This window comes from Pteropus medius, unplaced genomic scaffold (assembly GCF_902729225.1).
Source record: "Pteropus medius unplaced genomic scaffold, Ma_sr-lr_union100, whole genome shotgun sequence".
NCBI classification, from domain to species: Eukaryota; Metazoa; Chordata; class Mammalia; order Chiroptera; family Pteropodidae; genus Pteropus; species Pteropus medius.
Genome location: NW_024346062.1, coordinates 5,195,038 through 5,206,469, shown reverse-complemented (window position 1 = coordinate 5,206,469; position 11,432 = coordinate 5,195,038). Strand labels below are relative to the sequence as shown.

Sequence of the window (11,432 nt, the reverse complement as noted above, 5' to 3'; positions counted from 1 at the left end):
ACACACACACACACAGTTTATAGCATTTAACATCGGGACAGGCATGAATAATAAATATCATCATTGTTATTTTTGCCTCACCGCAGTTGGATGAAAATCTAAAATATTGTCAGAATATAAGACTACATATTTCTTGTTGTTTTGCTTATGGAAATAATGAATCACATAGATAACTGTACACTTGCAAAGCATATTTGGTACATAATTAACTAGATTTATAATGTAGCAAACAAAATGATCCGGTCAATATGAATTGAATAACCCATATGTAAAATAGACATTAATGCTAAGAAATCTATTTTATATATTTCACAATGAACTTTTCCTATTTGATTGTGAGCCACACTGGGTATAGAACTATTTTGAATGAATGGAATTTCAAGTTATTAAAGTTTACTTAAAACACCAAGGATAAGACTAACGAAAAAAGTTGTGTAAGAATTCTTGAGACCACATAAAGAGATTAGAGTCTTTCTCATGAAGAAGTATGTGTTTTTTAATATCATATGTATGTCAGGGTAATACACAGCCCATTGGGTATGAGTAGTAAATGTTCTCGCCTTTGCTGTTGTGGAACAAAGAGAAAGGGAAAGAGGGAAGGGAAAAGAAGGAAGTGAAGGAAAGCTTACAGGATGCCTTCTCCTTTTCTCAAGCACCAGCCTGGTTCATGAACATGTACATTGTCAGACTGTTCTGAAAAACAATGACCAACTTCAAACTCAGAGGAATAGGTTTATTGTATCAAAACTTAGTAGTGAGTGTTAAAAGTCCAGCCCCAGTCCCATCCCAGAGAAAGTGCAACCCAGGGCTGTGTTCCGGTCTTAACCTGCTGCAGAGAAGATTAATTCCTTATGCATTCTAATATATTTTAAATGGGAACAACAAAAGGTGTTATATTTATGGCAGCATGCCATTTAGTTGCAAGTAAGAGAAAGTCTGACGAAAACTAGATATACAATAAAGTGAAAGTATTTTTCCTTAGAACTGGAAGTCCAGAGTTAGGTCAGAATATGATTCAGTGGCTCAGCAATATCATCAATAACCTAATTGCTTTCTGTTTCTCCACTCCGCTTTTGAGCAGGATTATCTTCTTTCTAAAGCTAGCTCCCATCATGGTTGTAAGTTGTCTGTCAACTTACTTCTGGGACAACAGATCTCCATATCTAAAGGAGAAAGAAAAAGTTGTTTTCATATACTTTCTCCTCACTCAAACAACACAAACCTGTTCTTACACATCACTGTCTCCAAATGTGTCATATACCTACCTAGACCAATAACAATGGCCAGGAAAAGGGAAAAGATTTACTTAGTTCTGAGACACGGACTTCCTCTTTAAATCCCAAAAAGGAGTCCATCTTCCCCCAAGGCATTGATGTAGATACCCCAATAAACCTGAAGATTTAATAACAGAAAGATCTTTGAAAACTGGTGAAACAGGCACAATATACTTTGCAAAGAGTTTCTTGAAAGCCTGCTAACGTACTGCTACAGTTCCAACAACTGGACCCATGGCTTTTTCCTTCTGCAACAAATGTTGATTGGTAGTACCATAATTCTCAACATTTAGTGTTCATATAGTCACCTGCTAAGCTTTTTAAAAATGCAGATACCGGGGCTGACACCCAAAATTCAAATTCAGTGGACCTGGAGCATTTTAACAAGCACCCAGGGTTATTCTGTTATGGGCATTGAGAAGATCAAACGTAACCAAATTCTGTATATCAGATATATATTTTTACTGCCTGTTTTCCTACCATCACCATAACTCAGTACAACCTTCTACATTGTGACCAGGTAGAGCAATACAGGATAATTTGTTAGTTTGTTTAATTTTATTCTGTTTGATGCATGTGTTTTTAATTTTCAGCATTGGAGGAACTTGCATGTGACATAAACATATAAATAGTTCTTCAATTTGCTGATTTCAAAGTTTCTAAGAAGCAAATAGAGTAAAGAATCATTTAGGTAGCATGACATTATCTTCTGTGATACTTATTTCACTTAAATGTCACTAAATAAGTCACTAATGTCCATTTTGAGGCTTATTTTTACTCCTGGGGCTCTCTAGCTGCCACCTGTTAATAGTTCATGATGCTTTTTTGTTTGGTAATACAGTTATAAAGCCATCTGTGCCAGAGATAGCTGAAACTGAATTAATACCAATACTAACCTTCACGTACATACTTTTCTGTGTGTACGTGTGTGTATTATAATAGTATAAATGTTGCTTAGTGACATCGACATATTATGAGAGACTCCAACTATGGAGATATTGCATAGAAACAGAATTCTATGCAGACTTGTGTACCTGCTGATGCTAATATTGTTAATTTGTTACAAAGATGCTTTCAGGTATGACAGGCTCAAGTTTAGGTTAGTGCACTTCTTGCCCCAAAGGCTTGGATTTTAAGATGTTCTATTTGCTAGGACTTCTATAAATTTGGAATTGTCTTTACTTCAGTGCTTGCTAGTACTTTCCTAAAATTCCTTGCTTATCCATATGTAATGGAGATATACAATCTTAGCACTTCTAATTTTTCTTCCTTAGGCACTATATATTTAGGTTGTTTCGTTTAACCACATAGTCAGGATGTCACCTGCCTATGTCTATCCTTGGTATAGAGGACTTGAAGAAGTTTCCAAGGGAGAACTTTATTTCTTAAAGGGATATCTCTCCCAGCCAGATCTCTCTCTCTCTGTGTGGTGTGTGTGTGTGTGTGTGTGTGTGTGTGTGTGTGTGTACGTGTGTGTGAGCATGTGCTTGTATGTGTGTTTCCTTATGCCTGAGTCTAACTAACATTATCAGAGCTCTACCCGGTCTTGGTTCCATGACCCTTCTCTCTTTTCCCCTTTTTCTCTTCGTGGATAATGGATCAGAATTTTGGGAGACAGTAAGGCATAGTGGAAAGAGTTTAGTTTTAAAGTCACATTGACATGAGCTCAAATTCAAATCGACCTTAGACAAATTGCTCAGTCACTCTGAACATCTCTGTCTTCATCTGTAAGATTAGAGTAATTTTCATCTCATGTGTTGCTTTGTAAATCGAGTTCGCACGCAAAGTGACTAGCCTAAGTGTGAGCTTTGTTGTTATTGTTGTTGTTGTTTTTCCATTTCGAAGCTCCAGACTTTTAACAACAATGACTCATATAAGTTAGCACTACTACAAGCCCCTATGGTATTTTCCTAAAAGGGAATTCCTGGAAGCTACCAACAATTTTCCTCTTCGAACATGTTATGATATATTTTGGACATGATAAAGAAGCTTACAGCGTTTTAAATATTTATGTTCTGCGTGCCATGCATGCCAACTGTGTTTGCGCTCTCCATTTCTTTTTGTGCCTAGGAGACAAGCCAAACAGTGTGAGAGAAAAATACTGTCAGGACACAAAGTAAACTTGTCTAATGTGCACTCCGTGCAGATGTAACCTTAACAGAAAAGAGTGGAGACTGTTCCCTGCTAACACAGTGATACCTTGATTAACGAATCACCTGGGAACAAAGCTCCTTTATAAGCAAGTCAGCTAAATAAATTTTTATTTTAAAACTTCATGAATCACATGAAATGGTACTGGCTTATGTCAAATAATTCAACAGTAATATTCTGGGTAAGCTACACTTGGGCCCGAGAAGAAATACCTCCTCAGAGAGTGTCTGTTAGTATAAAGGTGAAGAGGTGAATTCTAGGAAAAATTGTGAAGCTACTTCAGATCAATGTTTTTTCACTATTGCAACCACCATGCTTCATCCCCCACATACAGTCAGCAGTAAATTATTATCCTAGGAATGTTGCTGCTCTCAAAATTTTTCCCTTTTAAAACAGGAATCAAAATGATTCACACTTTGAGTTAACAGTTCAAGTTACTTTATCGTGGTACTACTTATTAATATCTCAATCCTGGCTCCAAGTTGGTACAACTTAAAGAGATTCTGACTTAATTGGTTTGAGATGGGGCCCAGAGTTTAATAGTCTAATACAGATTCAGGACTGTGAACTACTGCTTTAGAATAAAGTTGTATTTTCATATTGTGGCCTCTCCCTTTATAATATCCATGTTTATCCACATGCAGCTATAGGACACTTGTGTCAGAACCACTTGGGGTACTTTTAAAATGAAGGTTCCTATTGCCTCACCACAGAATCACCACTACCAAATCCTGAAGCGTATGGTGTGTGTGAGCGAATGTGTGTGTGTGTGTGTAACAGAGACAGACAGAGAGAGAGAGAGAGGAGTTGCCAGGGTGGGGGGGTGGGGTGGGGTAGTTTGGGCAGGGAAGGAAGGGAGAGAGAGCTAGAATGTTCATGATTCACCAACATCCAAAGTGATTCTGAGTCACTCTAAGGTTTGATAAACCCCTATCTTATTTATAACGTCTACCTCTTGGAAGAATATTTTGACTATCAATAAAGACTTTTAATTCCTCTTTGCTAATAGAAAATTCCCATAAACTGGTGATAGTGGGGTATTTATATGTTATATATCATTTATATTTTAAACAATATTATTTATAAAAATTATAATAACTTACACTCAATCTAAATAAAGCCAGACTTGTTTGCAAAAGAAAAATCAAATTTAGACAACTGAATGGTTTTTTTCTAATACATACATATTTTTAAAGTATGAATATATAAATGTTATTTGAATGTAAATGCCCATTAATCAGTCATTATCTAATTATCTAATGGCATATTTCTAATATATACACAAAATTACAAGTCAAGAGTTTGTAATCATTGTTTGGAAATGTGAAATATATTTCTGTTCAATCTGAATCAGTATCTCTCTCTTTCTCCTCCTCTCCCCCCACCAATCCCCTATGCCCACTACAGCATCAGATGAAGAAGAGCCAACTTCAGCAGGTAAAGTTCCTATGTTGTAAAGCTTATTCCTATTTAATTTAATGCCCTTAATAATGGAGACACAACCCTTCAAAGTGTATATTTAAGGTTTCAACCAGAAAACTGACACAATTTTAATTATTTACTTTTTAAAAAATTTATTTGACCCATCATACTGTCTCAGACTAAATGATGGAGTTTTAAATAAAAAGAGAATATAATTGAAAATTAGCTATCACAGAGGAAAACATAACACAAAATATCACATCAACATTGAAGAATAAGGAAAATTGGAAAATTAAAACTGAATGAAATGCTAAAAACAATAAAATGAGAAGGAAAAACTAAAATGATATCATTCAGAAAAATAATAACATGGAGAGAATAAAAAAGAGGAAAGTGATAAAATATACTCTCAGAACTATGACCTTCCAAGATATACTGCATTATCAAATATATAACCAGCATTGAATATTATACTTTTTGTTTAATGGTAAAAATTATGTTGTTCCCACGTTATTCGTTAATCAAAGTTTGAACATCTCTTTATTTAAAAATATAATTTTTACACTCATAACTTAATGATATGACACCTGGCATTATGACTCTGTTCCTCATCCAACTCATCATTTATTAAGCACAGACTCAGGTCTGAACTATTATGAAGAATGAAAGTGGTAGAGAAGGCATGGTATTTTCAACATGGCTCTAGGGCCGTGGGATGAGTCAAAGGGAAGTGCCAGGAGCCTAAATGTCAGACACGTTTATAAAGTAAGCAATACAGCTGATCTGATTAGCAGTTAATAAAAGGCCCAGGCTAGCTGACCAGCAACATCAGGAAAAAAGGGTCAAGCCCTGAAATATAGGGGTTAAAGCCTGGTCTAAAGAGAAGAAACCAGACCTCAGTACGAGATTTCTTCTTAGGCAAATATTTGAGGAAAGGAGTTAGGCCTGAGAGACAAGAGCAAGGAATGGTTACTGAAACTAAAGGGTAAAATGGGTCTTGATTTTATAGAGATTTTTACCTTTAAGAGTAATTTCAAAAGATCTAAAATTCAATGAAAGAAAACAAAGTAGACATCTTGCAAATACCTTGAAAAATTCCAGGGATACTATATTGCACTCTACTCATTATAACTGCCTTGTTAATGGAATCACAGAATTAGGTAAACTCTCAATGTTTCATTTTCATAATGTCATTAGATAATTTATAACCTGATTTGGACAATAAGAACTCCCTATCATTTTCTCCTATTCTAGGCAATATTGTGTTGCCTGTTTTTTGGAGCAACCTAATCATATGGCTGAATAGCAAACTCATCTGTTGTGGCGTCTCCTCTACCTACTTTCTGACTGTTTTTAGCCCTGACTTGCGGCTTTAGTGTTTACAAGGTTACACAAAGACTCTGTATTTCTCGGCTTTAATTGAATTTTCTCTTTGTGTGAGTATCAAACCTTGAGAACACCTATGCTTTTCTAACCCAGTCTTATTTCTCATACATTCTTACCTGGCAACTTACTGTGTTCTCTGCCAAGCGATTTTGGTGTCGTTGCAAAATAATGATTTTTGCATGATGAAGATTAATTTTAACCTAATTTAAATGATATTTAAGTAGAGTATAACTATTTTTTAGTGTAATTTTCTTGTTCTAAAGTTATTGTAATAACTTCTCTGCTTACTAAGAATGTCTTTTGGTAAATATAAACTGAACCTTTTGTTCTTCAAATGTTTATTTTACTCTAGAGTGATCTGAATATCATAGAGTTTAAATAATATTTTAAAAACATATTTGCTTTCAGATATGATCAAATGTTTTGTTGTGATTTTAGCATAGACTTTTAGAATAGAACAAATGTATTATTAAGAAATATTTTAACTAAATAATTCCACATACAGATTATATTAACATTGAGAAAATTCGTCATTTACTAAAGCAGACAATTCTTTTATGTAAAAACTGCCAGTGGAAGCCAAATGTTTTCCTTTGAATTTTATCAAAGTAGACAATAAAAAGAGTATTATTATATAGTTGTATTGAAACTTTTGCTTGACAAAGTATTATGGAATTTGTAAAGACTTGGTTTTATAAGGTATATGAATAGCTGTGGAAAGTGGATTATGATTTTTAAGTCCATTTTGGTACCTCTTGCCCCCAGCTTTTCAAATATTATTTTACTTAATTGAATGTTTATTATTCTCTTTGTGTCTTTTCCATTAATATTTATCAAAATATATCTTTTACTTAAAGCTGTTACCCATAATATATTTATTTAATATATGATTGATATTCTGTTTTTACTAGCATCTCCTTCCATCAGCAGAATTTATCTAAAATGATCTTTTCCAGCTTTAGACTCATTTCGCAGTCCTCTTTTATTTGTTTTTCTTTCTTGTTATTTCTCCATTTTATTTAAATTATCAGTGAAATGCAATCTTTTGTTTGCTGCAAAAATTATACCTGAATTAAACTTTTACATGTCCCCACGTGATATCTTCATCAGATTCATATTCTTCCTTCAATTCACAGCATAATTAGACAGTAGCTCCTTTAAATACATACTTTAATTTGTTTAAATTAAACAGTTTTAATATTTGTAATAGGAAGTCTTCGGTACCCCAAAGTTCAATAGTAGAAGAAATAATAAAATCAATGAGGTATTTTTTTACTGCCAAATAGTCATGGGCTCCTGATTACTAGTTGTTAATGTATAGATTGTGAATTATAAATTATTATTTAAAAATTATATAAGATTCATCTAAAGGTGTAGGTCCCTAGCTGTTACTGCTCTGGAATGATACTACATATTTATTAAATGTTTTTAATTTATGGATATTATATAACAAATTCAAGTTACTTTTACCCTATGGATACACAGTATTGGGTTATTATAATTCAATAATCATGACAAATTCTCATTGTTCAGAACTATTTTTAAAGAATATAATCAATAGATTTTCATTTCTAATAACAATGTGAAAAAATCAAGGAGACAGACAATCTAACTCAGAAAATTGATGAGGTATTGGATAGTTGTTTTTCTTATGTTAGAATGCTATAAAATGATATAGCTTTTTCTCTTTACAATAGAATGTATTTGATTTGCCTTAAATTTAGAAGTATTATGACTGCCAATATTAAAATAATAAGTGATCCCTCCAATTAGTTCCCATATAATTCTGTTTAGAATAGTTTCACACTTCATTCTGTATTTTTTTCAAAAGTATAATTCTTCTCATTTGAACCTCTAAATTGCCAGCAAAAAGCAAGTTCTTAATAAGTGCTTTTTCTGGATTTATTTGTAGAGGGAGTGCATATTATATTACATCTACATTTCTTCTTGTAGAGATATATCCCCTCATCGAATGTGGAGCATCCACTTGCTAATCATTTTCATTCCAGAATGTTCTGATGGGGTACAATAGCCTAAAGGAACATATTTTGTTGCACCTGAGTTACTGAACAAATTTTACCTAACACCTGTTTCTGTAACTACCAGAAGCTTCTTCTATTTATTCTATTTATTTTAGTTGAATCTTATGTTCTGGTATTTAAACATCTTATTTCATTGAGTATAAAAATACAGCCATGAACTATATAAGAAATTCCTTCAAACTAGGTTACATCCCAAGACCTAATTACAAACTAATGAGATTCGTATTTGTAAAGCTGCCATAACAGATACTGTACCTCCCAAATGAGTCAACTTTAGAGGTAATAAATGTAATTCAATTATGTTGCTGTTGCTCAGAACTGTGCTACTGTGTTCCTCAGACTTTGATCTAGTAAATATGCCTTCAAAAACAAAGATTTGCCAATTTTGAGAGAGAGAGAGAGAGAGAGAGAGAGAGAATGTGTGTCTATAGGTGTGAAATGCAGATCAGTTTACAACTTTGAAATCAAATCAATTTACAACTTTTGAAAGGTAATCACATTAAAGATAAATTTCATAAAATAACACTCTTTAATAGTTAAAGCAGTGTCTGTTTCTCCCATGTTGCACAGATCCAATTTTCTTTTATCATTTATATAAATTTTATAATAACGAGAGGCTTCATAAACCTATTACACCAATACTTTTGTCTGTTATTTAAAAATTAAGACATTTACACTAGAAAGTTGACTGCTATAAATGAACTAATCTATATAGAATTTAATTTATTAACTATCAGGTATATCAAACCAGGCTTTTTCTCATGTAAATTTCCTCATTCCTCTTAATTTATTTGTCTTATTAGCTGTTATTTTGCCTTTCTAGAAATACCATTTTTTTGTCAAATCGATGAAATAATTATGAGAGTTAAAACAAAGCCGGAAATGGAAAATGTTATTAAATGAGATCAAAAATCAGTCAGGAAATGACACAATGGAGATCTTGTATCTATACAAGAAATCGGTGGCTAAAATTAGTTGACACCACAACTTACTATTTTTTGTTCATACTATTTTAAAATAAACTTTAATTTTTTTTCTCTCTTGCCTAAGGGAAGATTTTTTATTGCTTTAATTGTTTTTTTTTCAATATTAAAGAAAGGGACTCAGTTTGGTTTATATAAAAGTAGCTATTAATACCGAATTAACTCGTAACAAAAATTATAGTTAGAAAAATGGAATTTTCAAATGAAAGTAGAAGATAAAATCTTTTTGGCAATCAGCTATATTAAAATACTAAATTACAAAAGCCATAGTGTTCTTCATACGTTTATAAAGTTATAATTTCATAACTTACCTAAACGTAAAACAGTATTTGTGGCCTATCAACATCTAATCCCAACTGGTAATGATGATAGCAGTTACCACTTGGATATAATAGTTTATAATAGACTTATTGTGACCTCTGTGATGCCCATCAGAGATGAAGAACATGGTGATTCAGCACACCAGAGCTTTAACATTCTCATCAGTTTCTTCTAAATCTTTTAGTATATTTAATTTTTTAAATATGCAGTTTGACCACTGAAGAAGTACACCTAAGAATAGTAATGATCTACACATATACAATGGAATACTGGCTAGCAGTAATAAAGATTTGAAGTTATAGGTTTATATATATATATATGCATATATATAGCTATAGTTTTATATATAAATATATCTATAATTTTATAAATAAACCATACATATGGTATATTACACTATATATATATATGCACATATATATAGTTTAAAACAAATATATACCTGTACAGCTAAACACAGGACACAGTGATTAGATATCCTTCTCTAACTTTTGAAATATTTAGTTGTAGTCCTACAAAAATGTTACTTCTTTTTACAGTGAATTTTGTGATTTTCTCAACTATGCTATAGTTTCTTTTAGATCTCTTTCCTGTTTTCTTGTGGAGTTTAATTCTGCATGGCTGATTATCCTCAATTATTCTACAGCTCATGCATTTTGAAAAGGAATGATATCTTACCATATTATTCTCTAATAAACAAGAGTTGCTTTTGCATTCTGATCTTAGCATTTTATTTCCTTAGGGTTTGAAATAGAGTTTCACATCCTTGTTTTTGTTCGCCTTACATTTGCTATAAATTTCTCCATTTTTATATGGAAATGCATATTTTCCCAATAGTGCCTGGAGCAAATTTACTAATTATTTTATCAAGTATATTCTTGTTCATAAATATATGCTAAGCAGGCTTAAATATTAAAACCTAACACGTAAAACCAAAAAAGTTTATCGCTCATTCTCTAAAAAACAGAAAGGAGGCATTATTTGTATATTCTTAGTGGAATAGAGAAAGAAATCTTTGCCTCTGAAGATTTAGCTTTGGTCAGTTTAGTGAAAAGATACTAATGCAAAGACCAAATAGTGCTTACTTTTTTTTTGAGAGAGGAAAACAAACTTCCTTATTAATAGGTGTGTGATAGTGATTTTAAACAGTGAGAAAAATAGTTATTTAAATCTCTGTAATATATATATACATAGTAGTTTTCATATTTTTACTAAGATACACTTCACAGAATAGTGTTATCAGTAGGGAATTTGGGAGATTATATACTACATATCTTTCTCTTTAGACAAGTTTAAGAATTAAACTAATAAAAGAGGGAAAAATAATATCTTTATATCTTTACTTACCTATGAATATAGATATAGTTATATTGTCTATCATCTTTCCCCATAAGTAAAAAAATTGGATCTGAAATAAACAATTAAAAATCTTAAGATCTTATTGTCAAGAAATATGTAAAATAACTAAAATCCATAGTACAGCTTGAAGCTATCTTTTCTTCAGTATTGTATGTTAATATCTAGCAATGTGTTACATTCAAAAAATAATTATTATATATGGTGACATGATTATTTTAGTTGTAACAGAAAAGTCAATTTAATGTTGCTTAAATAATAAGAGATTTTATTGGCTCACGGAATTAGGAATGAGGAACTCACTGATGTCACTCAAAATCTGTTTTGTTTTGTTTTTCTTTTACCGACCTTTCTGCTCTGTGGTGGAAAATTTATCTTCATCTTCAAACTGGTTTCCCTGGTGGTGCTGATATATCTGCCAACAGCTGCTGTGGCTGTATGCATCTTTATTCATGTCCAGAGAGGACAAAGAAATGACATTTTTTTTTCCCCTGCCT

At 32.3% G+C, this 11,432-nt stretch overlaps 1 protein-coding gene across 4 annotated transcripts in view; it reads left to right on the top strand.

Moving 5' to 3' along the window:
- Positions 1-11,432, top strand: part of EDIL3 (EGF like and discoidin domains 3) — a 610,996-nt gene that overhangs the window by 375,274 nt on the left and 224,290 nt on the right. For 2 of the 4 annotated variants that reach the window (XM_039875011.1, XM_039875014.1), the window contains one exon: positions 4,833-4,862. The exons of the other annotated variants lie outside the window; for them this stretch is intronic. In XM_039875011.1, the coding sequence (XP_039730945.1) occupies positions 4,833-4,862 (30 nt within the window). The remainder of the gene's footprint in view (positions 1-4,832; positions 4,863-11,432) is intronic. 4 annotated transcript variants of the gene reach the window in all.